The following is a 20,872-nucleotide window of genomic DNA, read 5'->3' as shown; positions in this document are numbered from 1 at the left end:
AGAATTTCCAACAGACATTGGAACGTCTTGCAATTTTGATGAATTCCCACATGTTTAACAAAGAGCACCGGTCACATCCTTTCAAAAATGCGACATTACTCCAGTAATATTTAAAACAAGGGGAGCAGAGGTGTAAACATAAAATGCTCAAAAAAACCCTGGTACCACATAGATATTATACTCTCTCCAAATGGTGCGTATGTTTTCGGCTATGGAGCCCATCATCAAACAACATATTTTTAATGGAGATTTTAATGGAGTGTGGCTCCTATCTGCTACCATGAGCATTATCATTGTAATCAAAGCACTTTTGAACAGATTGTTGTCATGTTTGATCACAACAAGCACAGAAATACTCTGATTATGTAGCCATCTCTAGCTTCAACGCTGTGAATTCTGTAGCTTTATGTGTAGAAAAACTGCCAGAGTGAGAGGTTACATTCCCATTGACCAGCTATACTCAAAATAATTGCTCTCACGGTACTGTAAAGCAATTAATATAAGAGTGTTTCCACCAAATGTGTTATAAATCTAACTATGTCCTTCTTGAATTGTTCATTTGGGACAATTAGTAATTAGTAAAGCATTGAACATAAACATTTACCCATAGAAAACACAGGCCAAGTCTCTCACAGCACCATCCCATTATCTAAATGACAGACTCCACACTCCTTTATCAGGACTATCAGATCGACAGCTAGACATATCTGGTGTAAATGAGTAATCAAATATCAAAGGGTTCATTAGGGATCACAATGCGTATGTGCTCATCAGTGAGCGCTGTGATCTCCAGACAGCGAAGCTCTTCTCCCCTCTTGCAGTGAGGTGCCTCGGTTCACAGCGGCAGCGGCAGCCGGAGCCCAGTGACTCATCAGTCCTGCCCTGCATGCCTAAATAACCCCCGTCCCTCATCCACCCTCCCTCCCTGCTGCTCTGCTCTCTCTCTATCATCTCCCTTCATCTCTTCCCCCGGTCTCCTTCCCTCTCAATCTTGAGGAGATACCTCGGCATTTTCGGTAAGAGGCTGTTATTTTTCTTCAGCAGCCACTTGTCATAATGTGGGGGTTAGGGTGAGCTGAAAAAGTCGTCCGGTAAGTGGCACCCGTTGGTGTCAATGAGCGTTTTGAGGCATTCTGAGGGTAGCTGAAAGACGAAAAGTCAATTCCTGTAGTGTGGCAAGTGCTTGGTGAGGATATTCAAAAAGTCAAGGTATCCCCATAACTTCTCTTTCTCTCAATCTTCCTCTCTTCTCTCATTACCTCTCTCCCACTTACTCCTTCACTAAATCACTCCCCAGCTTATCTTTCCTGTCTGAAAAGCCAATCTTCCATCTTTCTCTTCCACTGCTTCTGCTCATCTCTCATCCATCTTTCACCTATATTTTTCCACATATTTTAATTTCTCATTTTATGGTTGGCTTCTGCTTTATTGTTTATGTTTGTTGTTAAACTCCTTTGAATTGCATTATTTGCAAGTGTGCTATAAAAAAATAGAGACTGATTGATTGGTTGGTTGATTGATTGATTGATTGATTGATTGATTGATTGATTGATTGATTGACTAAACATTAACAATATTCAATTTGTTTTGTATTACAACAATGAAATCTTTGCTTATCAGCAGCCGAGCCATTTTTATTTCACACCTCTAGGGCTTAGTGAATTATAGCTTGCCTTCAAGCTGGGTTTGTAGGACAAATGAGTCTTCAATAGGGTTTTTAATGTTTAAAGATGACCCACTACTCCCTCCTCACAGTTAATTAAAAAAGTAAAATATCAAGGAATACATTTTATGTTGCCTTGTTTTGGTCCTCATCTATAAATTGCTTTCCGTACAAGTGGAGGCTTGCTAATGTACCTCTGTCTTCCTCTCTCAGAGTGATATGTGTGTAATAATAGTAACAGCGGCTCGACAGTGACTGTCAGTAGCTGCCAGGAGAGGAGAGCCTCTTGTTTTGAGAATCTGTCACGGCTTACCCAGCCCAACACTGCTGTTCTCCAGCAGGTAGCTCAGGTGGTCGAACATGGCCTTCTGGTTCTGACGGCTGATGCGACAGAAGTAGCACAAGAAGCGACAGCAGCTGGCCACCATTTTGGGGAAGGCGATCTCCTGTGGAGGGAGAAATGAAAACACAAACATAGAAATGAATCGGAGTCAAAGCAGACCCTCAGTTTTTGTATGTGAAATGGTGTGAAACAATTGAACAAACAAACAAAACAACACAGATGTTATCCTAACTTTCTGTTCCTGGCCTCCCAAGGTGTCCCCCAAGGCTCAGTACTTGGTCCCCTCCTTTTCATCCTCTACAAGCGTCGCCTAAATCAAATCACCGTCGCCTCTGACTCTACAACTGCACCAAAAGTCTCGCTGCCGCCACACACTCCACCCTCGCCAATTTACTCAACTGCAACACATCTGAAACCAAAATCATGAGCCCCGAATCTGTCGCGATATAACATAATAGTTTCTCTCTCAGCAGTGACAGTCCCTGTGTTTCCTCTTCCTCCAAATCCATAACCCTGATGTCATTCTTGTTCCTGTCCTCTCTTCCAAACCTCATTTCACTTTTCCACCTCCAAAACATTTCCCATCTCTGTTCATCCCTCTCCTCTGCCGCTGAAACCCTCATTCATCACCTCTAGACTGGAGTGCTGCAACAGCATCCTCCTCCAACATCCTAAACAAGCTTCAATATCTTTAATTATTTGCCACCATTCCCACCCATACCCACTCAACAGACCATCACTGTCCTGCAGAACCTCCACTGGCTCCCAGTTCAACCCAACCCTCCTCCACCTCAAATGCAAACCTTCTAACCCCTCCAACTAGGACCACCAAGCATTTTCCATCACAGTGTATCTATTGTAGTTTGGGATCTTTCATTAGTTTTTTTATATAGTCTTCAATTATTATTTAAATGTCAGTTTAGTTTTAGTTAGTTTTCAGTGTGGGTTTGGTAGTTTTAGTTTAATTTTTATTTAGTTTCAGCTCTAGTTTTAGTATTTTTGGTAGGGATGGTACTTCTTAAAGGTATAATGTTCAAAAAGTGTATTTTGTATATGTTTGCAACAGGTATGCAACAGGTATTGTGTAATACAAACAATAAATCATAAATACTTTCAAATGTATTTATATGAATTTCTCAATTAGTGTTCAGTAAAAATAGCCAAAAATTATTTGCCCCAAATTAATTCTGTTTCATGCTGCAGATAAACAAAAAGATAACAACTGAAAACATTTCACCTGTATTTTTTATATTATTTTAGTTAGTTTTAGACAAGTCACAAAGTCTCCCTCTGGAACTTGGAAACTAATTCACTCAGTTCCTTCAAAAAATCCCTCAAAAACAAAACTGCTTCCGGTCCATCTTGCCCCTGCTTTTAGATGTTGAACACCGTGTCCTGTTTAGTTTTACTCTTTATTAATGTGGTTAGTTTTCATTTACATTTAGTCTAAATGTTTAGTGTTACACTGCTATATGACTTGCCTTGCCGAGTTTTATGTTCTAGTGATTTGATTTTACCCTTGCAAGTGTCATTGAGCATCCTGCAAAGCGCCACAGAAATATCATTATGAGCATCGTGAGCAAAGCCATGACTAACAAATTCATAACCCAACACTGTCCCAGATGGTTTGATATTATAAGACGCCATAAGCAAGACAATATTACGAGATATTCAGACAGTAAATATTGCAAACCTGACCTACGCTTTACACTCACATACAAGCTATGCTACTGACACTTTATACGGCCACTATAAGTGAACTGCACATATCAAGTGGCAGTAAACCGGTCTGGAATTTATGTCTGGGACTACATGATGAGATCGCCAGAGTCCGATATGAAGGCCTGACTGTCTCCCTGAGGTCTGTCTGTCTTGTCTGTCTGAGGTTCAATTCATGCTTGGCACCCAGCATGATACTAAATCACAGCCATCTCTTCCAGCTTCTTTCAGCACTGCCCAAAAAGGCCAGGCTTCAGAGGCCTCCTCACCCCTCTCATGCCCGCTCATACACCCAGTTCCCAGAACCCCTTTCTCCGTATTGGGTTGTTGCTCTTGGCTTATTGGTCCCTGGTTAGGGTTTAGACTCTCTATGTACTGACTGCAGCCTCATAGTATAACATACACATGCAAATTCATAATGTAACACATTCATTTTCCTGACATCTGCAGTATCTGCGGCCTATCAAGCATAAAAAATGTACGGTAGCTTCTGTATGTACTTCAGAACTACCAGACCACTTCAGCATCAAGAGCTGAAATAAATCAAAGAACTGAATAATAAAATATTAGTGCTATAATAACGACTAAGTTCTTTCATAATGTATAAATAACTATGTAAGTGGTAGGTAAGAGGAGATATGCAAAATACTTTTCATTTTTATTTACTCATTCGCTACGCTTAAGGTTTTGAATTTGCATGTTTCAGGGGGTCTGGCTCAGGTTTCCTCCGCACTCTAATTTGCAGTCTGTCAGCTGTATGGGCTGTCAACACCGTTAGCCTGTGTTTACATGGACCCACATGAGTAAACCAGCACTTGCAGATGACGTCAAACTCTTTGCTGCTGTGATTGCATGGAGCAATCTAAGCTGAGGACCAAACTATTATTAGTCCAGAGGCCAATCCAATCAATGCTACATTCATTTTCTACTGTTAAATTTGATTTCAAGAAAGCAGCCACAAAAATCAAGTCAAGCCAAACACATAAATGGTAAATTTCACAATAAGCAAATATGAACAAACAATAGGCACTCCGGCTTCCTAACGTCCTGTCATAATCACCACGATATATTAAACATACGGTAACCAGTTATGCTAATGAAGTCATTAATTAAGCTAATCAATGCATTCATTAGCAAATATGTCTATGTCAACATATTTGTCTTCACATAACACATGGGTGGTATTAATATGAACTCTGTATCTTAAAGCAAAGTTATAGTAGTTTCAAGAAAATCTGTTATTTCTCATTAATGTGCAAATTTATGCAGCAAGGTGCTCAAAGGTGTAATTAGATCATCTCCTCTATAGGGGGTATGAAGTTTCTATCATGTGTTCTTGAGGTACTGTGTTCACAAGAATGTGTCTGCACACAGGCAGACAGGCAGACAGACAGACAGATGCCTCCATGATGACATAATGCACCGTGATGGAGGACATAATATGAAATGAGCAATTCAGGAGGCTGGATCCACAATAAAATTAAATACTGGTTCACCTGGGAGGCACCCAGAGGAGAAACTACACAGCATAATACAGTCAAGTCCAATTATATACATGCTTACCTGACCATCATTAACAACACTAGAAAGGCCAGTAGAGTTTGAGGATCAAAGAAAAGGCCAACAACTTGCCATTTGAAAGGGGTAAATACACATAAAGTTTCCTTGCATGATTTTGAAAATTTTGAAAATTGGGTCCTGGAAAAGTCATGGAGGGACATTTTGAAAGCCGAGATATTTCATTTCCAAAATTCAAATCAGCTTTAAATAGACCACAGCTTGGCCTCTCTAGTGTCAATATTAAAAGTCCGACCAAGTGTGTTGAGATGCAGTCCCGCCTACCTGTGACTTGTCTCCCCCCAGCACGTTGACCATGACCTCCATGACGGTCTCGTGCATGCCCAGCACTCTCATCAGGTTGGGGTGCTGGTAGAAAACCTTGTTGTTCATGATATCACTGGCAACACAAAGAAAGAGACTTGTGAAGGTCATGGTATACTGCGCATCCCGACATTATGAGGCAATACACTGTGCATAGGAGATACTGCCTGCTGCAGGCACATAAACCGGTAAGACACAGAAATCAATGTGGATAATACAGTGACTTACAAGGAATAAAGGCATCATAAAAAATAATACCGGTCATAATATTTTCACATTATTGTTACCATTTACACTGCCTTGATCGACTATGGCCTTTAGCAACTTTAAAAAGACAAACATCGCTGCTTTTATTTTAACATATCGTCTCACCCCAGTCCGTCGATCATGAGTTTCTCCTCCTCCTTGCCCATGCGTACCGACAGCAGAGACCGGATCTGGCCCAGGGAGGCCAGCAGGTTGATGGCGTCCTGCACGGAGGCGGCGCTGATGGTGTAGGTCTTCCTCATGGCCCGCAGCAGCTCCCCGATGCCGTCGTACTGCCTCCTCAGCAGGCTGAACATCACCCTGACCAGCTCCGGGTCCTGGATGTGTGACTCCTGGGCCCAGCTGGTTATGGTCTGGGAGATCAGCTCCTTCAGGTTAGCTGGAGAGGCAAGAGTTCAACGGTCACCATCCACACAGTGAGTAATATTATCGGAGGCTTAGACAATGATGTTACTGCTCTGTAGTGACTTTTTCTATTCTATTTTAATCTAAAATTAAACTAGGCAAGATTTTGTTTTTAAAAATACACCCGTCTTATCAGCCTAAATCACCAGAGAAGAGTGTCCCATTCCCACTAATTGAGATCTCTTTGCCCAAATGAAATGCTGGTGCTGGGTATGAAAACGTCTCCACCCACAGCAAGTGATGAATCAAAGCTTAAGAGTGAAATACAATCTGTCTCCTAAACAGCAGTGAGTGAGCGCTCCATCCAGAGAAAGCTGGACTCACCAACGTTAGATCTTTTCCTCTCTCATCCCTTTGGCATCCTTTGCTATAAAGCATCACAGACCGGCCAAGTTGGTAAACATGAGCGTGCTGTGTGCAGTTTACTGGCATCACGTTACACGATGTCTGGGTATTTAAGTTGAAATTTTTCCAACAGTTGCCTCTCACTGCCAATTGGAGCCACCAGCGTGGGAAGTTGCCTAGTGCAGCTTTAAATCCACAATGCATGCAGATGAGGCAGCATCAATAAACAGCATCGCGCCGATAATTCCAGCAAAATGGAACCCATTGGAGTGAAGTCGGCAATGAAAACATTTGCCGGGGATGAAAATGTGCAGACTGGAACTCCAGTCGATTGTTCTCCGTGCCACTGCATTCAAAACGCCTTATAATGTTGTGCTGTGCAAAAATATGCCAAATTTACCACAGGTGTCCGAGGGAAACGACACAGATTGTTTCCTGGGCTTGCAGTCCTAGAGTGATTCTACTGTGTTTGTGCTCAGCTGAGTCAGGGCTCCCATAGCTGGGTTGTTATTTCATCCTTGACACAAATCAATGCGGATGCACACACAGACACACACACACACAACACAGATAAGTTTAGAAAGACTAGAAAAGGCTAACAACTGGTTATGCAATATGGGATTACAGTGTGGAACAACAGCATTTCTCTTCAACACCAGGCTAGACTGTCTAGACTGATTAGAATATCAAGACCATATTTTCTGTGTGAAAACAAAATGCTGAGGCTAGCTCATACTGTAATATCTGCTCTTCCCCCTATTACATTATGACCTGCATCAAAAATACCAGCTTACGCCTTCAACCAGCAGTTCAGCATCCCATAGTTTAGACTTTAATAGATTGAAACATTCACTCATCCCACTGTTCAGCGACTGAAGCAGTCTAGACCGCTGGATATTTGTAAAGAGGTTGTTTGGTGCAATTGATAAAGGGATGAGTTTGGCTCCTATTTTCTTTTATATATATTATATTTTGCAACTGTTGTTGATTTGCTATATGTGTATTTTGTTACCTTTTGGGGGGTGAAAAGCAGCTGTTTGGGATGCAAGACAAAATCAAGACATATCTGAGACTCTCAGCCTTGAGTCTATTACACCACCTTGGGCTACAAGATCATGCAGGTCTTCCTGCTGATACAATCTAACTAGTTTGATATGATCAGAAGCTGCAGAGCAGCTCCACGACCATGGGCAGAGCTGTGGTTATTACATTTACATTTTTACATTTCAGCCGTTTAGCACACACCCTGATCCAAAGTGACTTATAATGTGTGGAACGATAGAGAAAGCTTAGATTTATGCATCACCTACATTAGGGGCAGCCAATAAAGAGCCCAAAAGGTAAAACAACAGTGCCAAAATGGCAGAAAAAGTAAAACATTTTTGCGTGATCCTGGAAAATTCTTGTATCATCAGCAAGGCAAATAGCCTGCTAAGCAAAAAAAGCGTTCGGTACAGAAAACTATATTAATTTCTTTATTCTTGTCAAGATAAGAGCAAGATTGGGCAGAGGTTATGCTGCTGCTCTTGTCGTTTAGCTCTTGCTAGGCTGCCTCAGCCGAGCACTAGGAGAGATAGAAATTTCAAGCTCTATTGCCCATAAATCTAAATTCATGGCTATCATACGAAATCAATAAAGCATTCCCATTATGTGTGTGAGTAAGGGCGAGTGTATGTGTCTGTGTGTGTGTGTTGCCCCGAGGGATTTCTAATTCAAGGACGCTCCACAAAAGGTACCTCTGTATAAAAAATGGATACATACCTCTACAGTCGTTTATATAGACTGTGGTAGAGAGGATATAAAATATGTATAAGGAGACTTTTACACATGATTTCCGCATAGAAGCATGGAACTAGGATTTATGAGTGTTGGATATACTGTATGACGCTGCACATCTCTGATAGATTTTGGCTGTATAAAGATGAATTCGTGTTTTATACTACCTTTTGCATCGCTTCCCCTTGTTCCTCCTCCTTCCTCGTGACAGAAAAAAATAATGCGACCATTAGCTCTCCCTCTGTGCCGGGCCCTGCCTAATAAAGACAGACTTCCCAACACTGGCTACATTCATTCATCATTCAGCAAACCTCTGCTGTAAGACTCCCCATTAAAGATGAGGCGACACCGGATGAGGATTTTAAGTGAATGCAATTAGGGCTGCTGGAGAACAGTTACTAGGATTTTTCAAACCTCCAACGAGTTGACCGTTGGTTATTGGGTTAAAGGTGTATTTGACTTTTGCTTGTCCTTCAAAAGCTCAGACTCAAGAAGGAGCGCCTTGGAGAAAAGGTGTGTAATTGGTTCCAAGGACTGCAGGCACAGCCGTGGGCTCATTACTCCGCTCCCCAGGCGCCACCAAAAGATTTCTCTTGGTTTTTTTTTATAAAAGAGAGCAGGTACTCTCCCGACCTCGTGTATTTTATCCCCATTTAGAGCGGAGGGGGCTACACAAGCGGAGGAATCGCATTGTATCAAAGCGTAGAAAGCGACACAGACGAAAATTAAAGCGCAGCCCACGCGGGGGAGGATTCATTACAAAGTTTTGAGGTGCAGCAGGGCTGACCCCCTGGGCCACATCTTAAAGTCTCATCCAGAACTTTCATCCATTAGGGATGACACGTACTCAGAGAGAGGACAATACAACGGCGCACAAGTACAAAGGAACACCGCAAGTATGGCCCGGAATGATAAATGGATGCTAAAAGGCTACGGCTAAATGCAGAGCCGCTATTTCCAAACAATAACATCGCTATTCCCGAGCTAGCGATGAACTTTGAGCGCTCGAGTCAAATAGTCCAGCATCTGAAGCGAGCACAGGGTCAGATTCAAGCAGAATCCTAATGAGTGAGAGGGCGAGAGAGGGAGAGGGCAAGAGAGAGAGAGACAGAGAGAGAGGGCGAGAGAGAGCGTGAGTGAGTGAGAGAGAGAGAGAGAGAGAGAGAGAGAGAGGGCGAGAGAGAGAGAGACAGAGAGAGAGAGGGTGAGAGAGAGTGTGAGTGAGTGAGAGAGGGAGAGAGAGAGAGAGAGAGAGGCCAGCTGCCCTGAAGGTGAGTCTCTCGCAGCTCCACATCTGCTCTGCATCGTCTCAAACAGTGGCTCACATGGGAGGCATCCAAAAGAACACAAAAAACACACTCCCCTGTCCGCAAGCTAATCAGCAAATGAACACATATGGTGGCATTTCAGAAGAATTGGTGCTGAAGTGCTGCTGGATCCAGCCTCAGTGCAGAGGATTAGGAAATGGCTACGTTCTCGATGTCTACCGCTAACTTGCTTTTTTATGTTTAATATATAAACATAATACATGCTACAGTGTCAGCCTTAATGTCAGTAATGCTGCTTTTAAAAAAAAAAATTCTCATTTCTTAAAATCTGACAACATGTATGAAGTGTGCACAGTGGTGCAGTAGTAAACAACCATTATGAACAAATTTAAATTCTATTTTCAGAAAAGCATTAATTTATCCTTTTTTTTCCTCTTAGAAAATCCTATCTTCATATAACTTGCTTGAAACTACTTATGATGTATACTATGAATTGTGATGAATGACTTATGACTATGTATTAAAGACATATGTAAGCCTAAAAAGCTGAGTAAACTCTATTCTGCAAATAAAAAGGTGGGTCAACTGAGTTTAGGTGGGTTCGCCCTCCACTACATCCCTGAATGTGCAACCCAAAATACTGTGTATGTCACACTGCATTGACTCTTAATCAAAATCTACCCTAAACAAAACTTAAATGTATTGTTATAACATTGAGTATTCATCAATATTTGTGAACATAAAGCACTCACTTAAGAGTATTAAACCAAGAGAACTAAAACTCTTCTGTCATCAGCAGACTAAACTTGGAGCTGCTCCACTGACAAGGAACAGACTGACATTTACAACATTTTATTAGCTTTTATATAGTAGTACTAGCAGCTCTGACGCTGAAACACACTACTATCTTTATAAAATCACCCTGTCACAGTGTCCACAAAGCTGGTCAGGCCCAGATAACTGTATTGCACAGTACATTGTGTATTGCACAGAGATTATCTTGGTTCTTTTGTTTCTGGCTTTAGAAGCAAACTTGTTCATGTTTGAAATGAAGAGTGAACTTCCCAGTGTCATACAAATAAGGCATGACATAAAGAGTCAGTTTTATACTATTCAATCTTTTCCTAAAGCCTTGTACACGCCTGCTAAGATTTGTGAATATAGATATGATTAGTGAAGATTCAGATGTGTCATTGAACCGACAGCTTTGTCATTGACAAAGAACAAGCATGTGTCTGGAATTCTGATAGAGGTTATATAGAGTACAGATGAACTTTATTTCATAGTAGTAAAATCACTTCTGATTGTAATTGTGAAACAGTGACACCTAATCCTACAACATGATTGATGTCACAAAAACAAATTCCTTGGTCGAAAAAGTCGAAAAAGCCTTCACAAATTGCCGCCTCTATATTTTTGTGATACTGTAATGTATATGTAAAAGTAATGATTTGAATTCTGAAATCAATACAAGACGTTTTGGAAGAGTACGTCAATTATGGGCTTTGGGCGGGTCCCTGACTGGCGCTAACTGGATGTCATGACCATACCAAGGGAGCACAATTTTGTTTTAGTCTGCCAAAATTTTACTCCCTGCTTGTTCCAGTTTGTCTCAGCCTCACACAACAGTTGCTGTATAATATATGAGAAAGCTTTATTTGTTTGCAGTTTTGTAGATTTCAACCAAAGCCCCGTTTCAAAACCGCAGCAGTGTGAAATAAAACTATAAAATATTTAGAAATATGCACTGGAGGACCACAAAAGGCATTACTGTCCGGACACTTTAGGGGCCCTGGGGAGTCAGTACCCCCCCACCCCCACCCCACTACGACACCCCAAGTCCAAGGGCATTAAGACCACATTTAAAGGCTGAAAAAACCATCATGTCCTTAATAGAATAAAATGGAAACTTGTTTTCATTTTACACTGCCACTTGTCTTAATATGATGTAGAAAGGATATGTCTATCAGAGTCATCTTGAGTCACATCATCTGTCTACTTGTAAAGCTTTTCAATAATGCAGGGTAGGTGTGGAGGTGTGTCTGGAGCGAGGCATTAAAATTTATTGCGGTCTAAAATAATAGCGCTCAGACAGTCTAGGAGAGGCTGTCCTATTACTGTCCTATTATTCCAAGCAGAAGACTCGCTATCGGTGAAGGACAGCTGAAGAGAATATTGAGACCGCTGACCTCAGGCTGGCAAAATATCCTTTGTCAAGTTAGTTGCTAGGCAATTTCTTACACTTTGTGTCATTTAACATGGACAAGCTGCATCATTTTGCAAAATTGGGACCTGAATATCTTTCTGGTATCAGTTCAAAACAGTTTCCACAGCTGTTTTAATAGGATTTTTTACCGTGCCATAATGTATTGTGAAAGTGTTGTGCTTGTTTGGGTTGACTTGGCAACCTTCCTGCATGTCGCCATCCATCAAATGCTTGGTTAATATTTCATAGCATTAATCTGCATTATTTTTCTTTTTTTTTTGCTTTGGTTGCCATTTTGTGCTCAAAGCCTTAGGCTAACAAAGCATCTGAATGTGCCTTTAACAGCCTGGAAGACAACATGTTGGATGAAATTTGATGAAAATGCCATGCTGTGAGGTGAGGTGTCATGTTTTGTTTTGGGTTTTTTTCATTGTGCCACAATACCAACGACAACTCTTCTTCTCTTCCTATTTAGAAACTCTATTAACCCACAATAGCACACTATTATTTTAGGAAACTGACACCTCTCAGGTTAGCATGTTATTTTCCTCTTAGTCTTTGAAGCGGACTTACTGGGAGCAGCCTGCTCCTGCTCTGTGGGCTCCTCCTCGGTCTTCTGAGGTGGACCCTTGATCTTGTAGAGCAGAGCGAGGAGACGACCTTTAATAGACATGTCCTGCTCCTCCTCCTCCTCCTCCACCGGGACTCCTGCAGGGGGAAACACGTATCTGTTAGACACGCGGCAGTTCAACATGTAATGTCAAAAGTGCAAGTATTCAGAGAGTGAGCCAAAGCAAGTCTCATTTGCTATCGACGTATCCACAGTGCAAGATGGACTTTGCCTCAAGATGAATAAAAGATCAAAGCAGAAGTAAAACCATGTTAAAGGGGCTATGTGTAGCATTTTTAAACATTGATATATCATTGTCAAATTAATTTTGATACCTTGGTATAATTACCATAAACAAATGAGACTATGGTTGAGATGACTCTATCTCACACCAGTGGTATTGTTAGTGCTCGTGTTTCCAAAATTAAATCCACAATTCCCATAAACCCCCATTCCTGTCGCAAAGAGGATGTTGCCACATTGGTCAAAGGTTTTCACTTTACTGAAGAGGATAAACATGTTGGAAATGATTTTTCCATTGGCCTTTCACTCCTTCCACCATCTGGCATTGCCAGAATTTCTGAAAGCTTTAGCTCCATTTGCAATGGAAGTACAGCGCCCAGTTCCTGTTTTGTGCCATAAAGCAATCTCCCTTTGAGTCATAAAGCAATACAGCAGGTAGGCAAACGTGAAGTTGAAACTATGCAGTTAAAATAGTGGAACTGGTATTTAGTTATGTGTTGCAAAGTAAACTGTAAACCTACTTTTGACTATATGCCTTTATGTAATATCTTCACTTAACCCAATGCATAAAGTATAGGCATCAATGGGATGAAATGTACAATGTACAGTACTGTATTCTATCTATCTTCTATCCAGTGAGAGCATTAGGACTGTACCACAGTGCAGCCGCAGTTCTTCGTGGAAGGAATTGAGTTCATCCTGGATCTCCACAGGACAGGGACAGTCCTCCCCTGCACTGAAATTCAGCAGGATGTTGATCTACAGGAGAAGGGCAGGAAGAATAATGGAGGTTAGAAGGGGTGAGAGCGGGGGAGTGAAGAGAAATGAATAGTAAAACAAAAAAAGCAGAAAAAGGGACGAAGAAAGAAAGAATGACGGGAAAAGACAGAAGCAAACAAACAAACAAGTAAACAACCGCATGAAAGAATGAATGAAAGAAAGATGCCAAATGATGGGTGAACTGAGAGCGAAGGAGAGAGAGAGAGGGGATGGCGACATTGTTATTCTGAGTCACACTCAACAGCAGATTTACTTACGCAGCCTCCTGTGGTGGACTAGAACACATATAAGGTTTTCAGATAGCGTCTGTTTGATCGATGCAGACAGAAATAGTTTGAAGCATTTCACATCTAGTCCGGGGACAGATGAAAATTAAAGGCTATAAAGTAATTCCTCATCATACGCCGAAGAAATAACTTTTAATCATTCGGCATTTTGAAATAGCTGCACATATGCTGTGCCTGCTGTATATCCCTAGCTAACTATAAACAGACTAAATATAAATGAGACATTTCCTTGGGCTAAGCGGATGGAGAGTCCAGTTCAGGCTATTTTGATCTATTTCTGGCAAAGCTTCTTAATAAACCATGGGAGGAACTTAGATCTTCAAGAATCTTGCCTAGAGTATACACCTGCCACTGACCACTGCATAATTTTTCAGAGATCAGAGTCTAGCTTTGGGCCTGTATTGATCTGCGTGGTTTTGCAGCTCATGCGGAGTACAATCAAACATGTGAGCGTTAAATCTTTGCGGTTGGACAATGTCTGAGATGCTGCTGTGTGTGTATGTAGCCGCTCCACTCAGCACAATAGTGAGCGATCTGGCCACAAACAGAACAGAAAACAATCGGGACCCTCAGGAAGAATAATGTTCTCTCCCTCCCCTCTGGCTCTGAGACACACGGAGAGAGAAATGGACGTTGAACGGGGCCTGGTCATTACATACGAGGATCTGAGCCGGTGGCGCTCCAGTGTGCTGATGCAATTATAACACGGCGAGCTGAAAAACGCTGAAAGCACGCGGCGTGGGTGGAAGCACAACTGCAATGTGTGAATACAGTTTAGTATGCATTATGGGGGAGCTGCTGAGCTGTGTTCGCAGATCTGATACCTAACCTCAGGATCTCAAGCAATGCTCCAACGGCTTCTATGCTGTTCAGACAACAAGCAGGAAACAAAAAGAGGCAGATGCTTTGGAGGGAAGCATAGAGGAACACAGCAAGACTGACCACTGGCCCTGATCACATGGCACAGGGAAACCCGAGTCTGACTTCTCGGGGCTAAAGGGGCAGATTAGTCCAACATCTGCTGTGAGGATGAGTAAGCCCTCAGAGGGGTATTTTGGTCTGGGGAGGTTCAGATACCAACAGGCATCTGTCTGCTGGTTTGATTGAGGGTTTCTAACAGCGTCAAACTGGTATTTTTGGATGTCTGGCTGGGTCGTGACTTTAATTTGAATCAAAAGGTTTTGTAACAACCGTTTAATGCTTTTATACTTGCAGCGTACTTGAAGGCCAACCTGTAAATCAGCGGATTGCTGTGTTCCCTCAGGCCTTCACAGTGCATACTTGTAAACTTACTTGAACATAAAAAGTGCTGAGGATAAATTTCCCCTTTGGGAGCAATAGCATTTTTCTAATCTTAAATCCCAGCTGTTTGGGTCTCACTGTACAGTCAGCTCTCCAAGTTCAATTTAGCCTCACATATGGCCAAATTTTCCCTTTGGGTATAATAGCTGAAAAGAAGGTCAAAGAACAACCAAAATCTAAAAGGTAGTCAGAGGAGCTGCAAAATCCTGAGTGCTTGTCAATACCGAAGTCAAGGTCATTGATTTGTTTCTGCCCCATGGCTCCAGTGTACATTCTGGGTTCTGGCTCGTTTCGATTCAACATTATATACCTCAAACATCTCGACCGCGATGTAAACAATTGGCTATCGGCCGTTCGGCCCGGCACGGGTACCTGCTCCTGCGGAGGCGAGCGGAACTCTTTGGTCTTCTTGGCGGTGACGGCGGCGGACATGTTGAGGGCCTGCATCAGCTCGTTGTAGCGGAACTTCTGGTTGTACTGCAGCTTGGACACGAAGCTGTCGGAGAACGAGACGATGGCCTCGATGCGCTGCTTCAGCTCGCAGTCGCAGAAGTAGTGCAGGAGCTCACACATCTGAAAAGAACAGAGGGATTTTTTGTAAGATTGACATTATTTATGGGCCTTGTACTTTAGATACATGAAGCCCATTTAAAGATATTAATTGAGCAAGGAATGGTCATCAGTCTAGAATTTGCTCTCTCTCTCAGTCTCTCTGTTGGATGTGGCTTTTGCCTAATTCTGATCATTTTCATCATCAACTGATTTGAAGCCATTTGAGTGACTAGTTCAAACAGACAGACATCAGACACAACTGCTGCTTCTCAGGGATTATCTGCCCACTCAAATGTAGCCAACTTTCTTTCCCATCATGTACGGAAAGTTGTGTTTATTAAACTTTAATGTTGATATCTTTGTAGAGTTTCACTGATAGCAACATTAGTATTCTCCCACTGCACAATTTGCACTCAAGCAATAACTTCTAACAGCGAGAAGATAATCACGAAAGATCTGAAATGCAGACAAATTAGCAATTACTGTACCAAATCAGAGGAAGGCAAACAAGATGGGTAAAATTAAAATTTAATTAAATGTTGGCAGATAAACTGATGGGTTTAGTTATAAAAAAGTATTTCCAATCTCTCCACAGCCGATTGATTAAACATCTGCGTGCATGTTTACGTCATCGCTCTCTCGTCACCTGGCGCTTGACGGACTCGGGCAGCGACTTCTCCAGCAGACCCTTCATGGGCGGCTTGCTGTCCTTCGTCTCCTCCTCCCCGGCCTCCACGGCCTTCTCCTCGTTGCTGCTCACCTCCTCCTTCTCCCCCACCGCCGCCACCTCCTCCCCCTTCCCCTCCTCCGCCTCCTCCGCCTCGCCGAACACGTTGGGGTCGATGAGCAGCAGGATCAGCCTCACCTCCTCGCTCGTCAGCACCCCCATGATCAGCAGGGTGCCGATCAGCTTGAGGATGGGGACGAACTGGTACTGCACGCTGCCCCCCACCGGGTCGCGGATGTGGGTGCCGCCGCCCTGCACCGCCTCGGTGAGCATGCTGATGGCCTTCTCCTTCAGGACGCCCAGCGGGATCTGGGGGCTGTAGAGGTACTGGTGGCGCCTGGTGCTGATGATGCCCACGGGGGAGAAGTTGACGCGGGGTTTGAGCGAGGTGCTCAGGCCCACGCCGGGCAGCGAGTGCCTCTTGGACTCGTCGGGGAAGAGCTTGATGGAGCGTGTCTCGTCCGTCACGGGGATGATGAACTCGTTGTTCATCATGAGGCGCGCCTCCTTCGCCGTCTCCAGGTGGATGCTGGCAATGACAGGAAGAATCGATTCGATCATCACTTACACTTCACCTACACTCATCAGGAAAATAACCATTACAGTATTCTAGGTTCTCATTGCAGTCTCAAAACGGCATTCCCTGGATGCTCTTTCTTCTTTTCTTTTCTGAAAGTTGTGTTTATTAAATTTTTAATACTGACAGGATTGTAGAGTTTCATTTGTTGTCACTGATAGCAGCATTTATTATTCTCCCACTAGACTTTCCATTCTATTCAAAATCTTAAATAGAGACAAATAAGCCAATTTAGCAAATCGCAGGAAGGCGAACATGATAGGTAAAACTGGAGAAAATAACATTTACAGTATTCTAGGTCATAACAGTGCTCTTTAAAGTAAAATAACACACTATCCTCATCTCAACTACATGCCAAAGATATCTGTATAGTTGCATGTATAACTGATCTTTTTTTATAGTGTTACATTACAAGATATCGATTGAAAGTGCAGCCAACGCACCTGATGAGGACATTGTAAAAGCCCTCTCTCAGCATGCCAGAGAGGTATTGGTTGTCGATGGTGTAGAGGAGCTGTGATTGGTCCAAGTGGCTGCAGAGGGCGTGGGCCACGCGGGTGTTTCCCAGCGCACAGAGGGCGCAGTAGAGCTTCAGCGTGTGGTAGTGGAACTTCCTCAGGTCTTCGTGCTCCGACAGCTCCAGGATGTCCATACACCTGGAGGAAAGGTAAGGATAGAGAGGGAGGAATGGAGGTGTGTGAAGGTGTTTATTGCTGCATTCACATTGTAGCGGTTTGCGGTGTATGGCAAACTGGATGTTCAGTGTTTTCCAACGGTAAACTGGAGCAAAGTCACAGTAGCTGTGCATTCTGACAGAATTGCTGATGACAAACGTTGAATTTTCACAACTTCCATCTTCTACTTTGGCAGTGAAGACAGTCTGGATGCTGCAAAATGGATGTAGCTACATACATTTTTGTGCCTGCTCTTCTTGTCTCCCCATTCATCAAAGATAAAGTAGTGAATAAACCAGAGTTTTCTTCTTCCAAGAGAAAAAGTTGGCTATTCCAATTTCCTGCTTAGCTTCCTATTCATTTCCAGAAGTAATCTGATTTATTTATTTCTGCAAAATAGAACGTCTTAGATTTTTTGAAATAAAAATTTGCTACATGTAGCATTTTCACATCAATAAATCATTACCATATTAAGATTAAAACATTAGTATAATTATCATAAACAAATGTGACCATCACTGAGAAGATTGTCAGCCTCTACACTGCATTTTACATTGTGTGCCACCAGGTCAGACTTAGTGGGAAATCTGCTGGATTGCCCTCTTTGCAATAGGAAGAAAAGGGGATTATGGGAAATGTGGTCTTGATTTTGAGAAAAACTAGCACTAACAATACCACTGGTGTGACATAGAGGCTACCAATCATCTTGACCACGGTCTCACTTGTTTATGGTAATTATAAAAAGGTACCAAAATTAATTTTATAGTAATATATTGATGTTTAAAACACGCTGCTGCACACCTGTTCTCCTCAGGTATGTGCACGGCCATCATCTGCAGCGGCTCCAGACACTGCACCACCCAGCCGTGTCTCTCGCTGACCCGGGCCGCCTCCACGGTGAGGAAGATGTTGGGCATGCGGCTCCACAGCACCGCCACGATGGTCTGGATGTCCAGCCGCGGCGGGCACTGCGGCACCGGGTTCCTGTGCTCGCTCTTAAACATGGCCGACGAGAGCGGCATGGCGTCCTGGGCGCAGAAGGGAAAATAAGCAAAAAAAGTAATATTTAGTGGAGGTAAGATCATTTGCTTATGCTTTAACTCTTGTACTAAGTGGAATAAACACAGACAGGTGCTTTAAATCAGTGGTTCTCAAAGTGGGGTTCAGGGACCTCAACCCCCGCTATTATTTCATTCGCTAGAATTATCCCAGTTAGAGTACGCCCAGAGGAAAGCAATATCCTAAATAAGATCTCCTCTTCCTCTCATTTACTTCTCCTTAAAATCAGTGACCATTTTCTCATACTTCTGAAATTATGCTCCTGAGAAACAAGCAAGATTGTCTCCCTCTGGAATATCATGCGTCTCACTTAGCTCTTTCACTTTGTTTCTCGCATGTCTTAATGTACATGCATTCTCTTCTCTAATGGGACAGTAAGGAGAAATATCTCAGAAATCTATCAGCAATCTGTCATCTACAAATGATAAGAAAAAGATATCATGCTTCTCTTATTTGTCTCGAGCATTTCTTACAATTAATGCAGATGTACATTCTCATGAATCTCTTTATTGCTCCTAAGGGGAGATTTAGGAGAAAGAATTCAGATATCATTGATCCTAAATCAACACAATATTGAGCTATATTTCTCCAGACAAAGCAAAGGTGATGTTATGCAACAGATCTTTCCTATGGATGTATAAGAAAATGTATGACATGAAAAAGGTTGAGAAGCCCCACTTTACATTACTCCACACTGCATGTCTGTGAGGCTATGGTAACTAGTTCATGAGGATAAAATAGTGAAAAACTGAATATGTTCTGGCAATATCAACAAACAAAAAAGACGAACCTTGATCTTGACAAACTCAAACTGGAAGAGGTTTGCGCTGGTGGGGCGCACAAACACAGCCGGGAACAGCTTGGTATTGGGCTCCACCTAAACACACAGACACAAAGCTCAGTCACCCACATGCATCGACTTTACCCTCCCTCCAACAGTCAGTAAATCTATGTTCATGGTAAACAAGAGCATTTTGAAATCCACCAAAAAGGAAACAAAAGTGCAGCGAGATGAATAGAAAGTGACATCTGTCCCGTGGTAAATACCAAAACCCTTGATGGGATTTAATATCGCTGATAATTATGTCGCTCTTTTCATGCAGCTCTGATACTCAGACCTGTGCTTGTCTTTAAAAGAAAGGGTCTCAGCATGTGGCAATTACACAAATGTCAGACGGCATTTAACCTCTAAGTCTATGAACTAGCGGTGTTTTAAATGCCAATCCGATGCCTATCAGGTGGTGTATCGATGGCAGCCATCAGAGAACCACAGACATGCAGAGAGAGAGAGAGAGAGAGAGAGAGAGAGAGAGAGAGAGAGAGAGAGACGGGGGGGCCAGATGTCTGATGCAGTGGCAGGGAAAGAGGCTTTTCATCACGGTAAAAGCCTCTTGGTTCCCTCAGAGGGGCTACCCCCTTTTTAAAATGCAAATAGGCAGGGAGAGAGAAAGAGGAGAGCGGGAAGGGGAGGAGAGGAGAAAGTGGCACAGGGCGAGAGAAGAGGAGGAGGTGGTGAAAGAAAAGTTGGAGAGAGAGAGAGTTAGGTGATTGGAGCTTCACTCTCAAGGCATCATTTCAATGTCTAGTCAGGTATTCAGTATTATGTGTTGAAAATCGGAGATCAGTGAGGCGAGAAGTGGATTACTGAGCGGCTGTCTGTCTTTGTTATGAGTGTGGGTTGAAAACAGATGAGGATTCCGCTGTAAAATTTTCTAAGTGCCTTTCTCCAGGTCTAATTACTTTACTGGGTTGACGCAGTGCAAATTTGTTGAGGTTACCTGGAGAGGCGATTAAATTCCTATGAGTGAGTGCTGGCAATACAAATACGTCTATCTCAGTGCCATCATTACTAAGATTTATACAAATATACATGGGTGGTACTCCACCACTAAATGTAATAATTAATGATGCTGTGATATGCGATATAACTACCATAGATCACCACTTGATAAAGTACCGATGTGATTGTTTATTAGGGCTGATGCTATTTAGTGGTGTGTGTGTGTGTGTGTGTGTCAGAGGCTACATACACACTGCATTCCTTCATGCTCAATACCAAATTGCTGCTCACATCACATTTTTTTGTGTTGAGTGTTCATATCTATTCTAGGATGTAACCCAATATTAACAATGGTTGCTTCCCCTAAATTAGCCTGCTGGCTTGTTAGCTAGCTAACAAAACCAACTG

General features: G+C 42.6%; 1 protein-coding gene across 1 annotated transcript in view; it reads right to left on the bottom strand.

Annotated features, from left to right (window-relative positions):
• Nucleotides 1-20,872, bottom strand: part of ryr3 (ryanodine receptor 3) — a 123,393-nt gene that overhangs the window by 45,112 nt on the left and 57,409 nt on the right. The window contains 10 exon segments of the mRNA XM_078289846.1: nt 1,977-2,109; nt 5,568-5,682; nt 5,979-6,252; nt 12,447-12,581; nt 13,383-13,485; nt 15,468-15,668; nt 16,294-16,903; nt 17,395-17,607; nt 18,427-18,653; nt 19,475-19,561. Of these exon segments, the coding sequence (XP_078145972.1) occupies nt 1,977-2,109; nt 5,568-5,682; nt 5,979-6,252; nt 12,447-12,581; nt 13,383-13,485; nt 15,468-15,668; nt 16,294-16,903; nt 17,395-17,607; nt 18,427-18,653; nt 19,475-19,561 (2,098 nt within the window).

Source organism: Centroberyx gerrardi, chromosome 18 (genome assembly GCF_048128805.1).
Source record: "Centroberyx gerrardi isolate f3 chromosome 18, fCenGer3.hap1.cur.20231027, whole genome shotgun sequence".
NCBI classification, from domain to species: domain Eukaryota; kingdom Metazoa; phylum Chordata; class Actinopteri; order Beryciformes; family Berycidae; genus Centroberyx; species Centroberyx gerrardi.
This window is presented reverse-complemented; position numbering and strand designations above follow the sequence as displayed.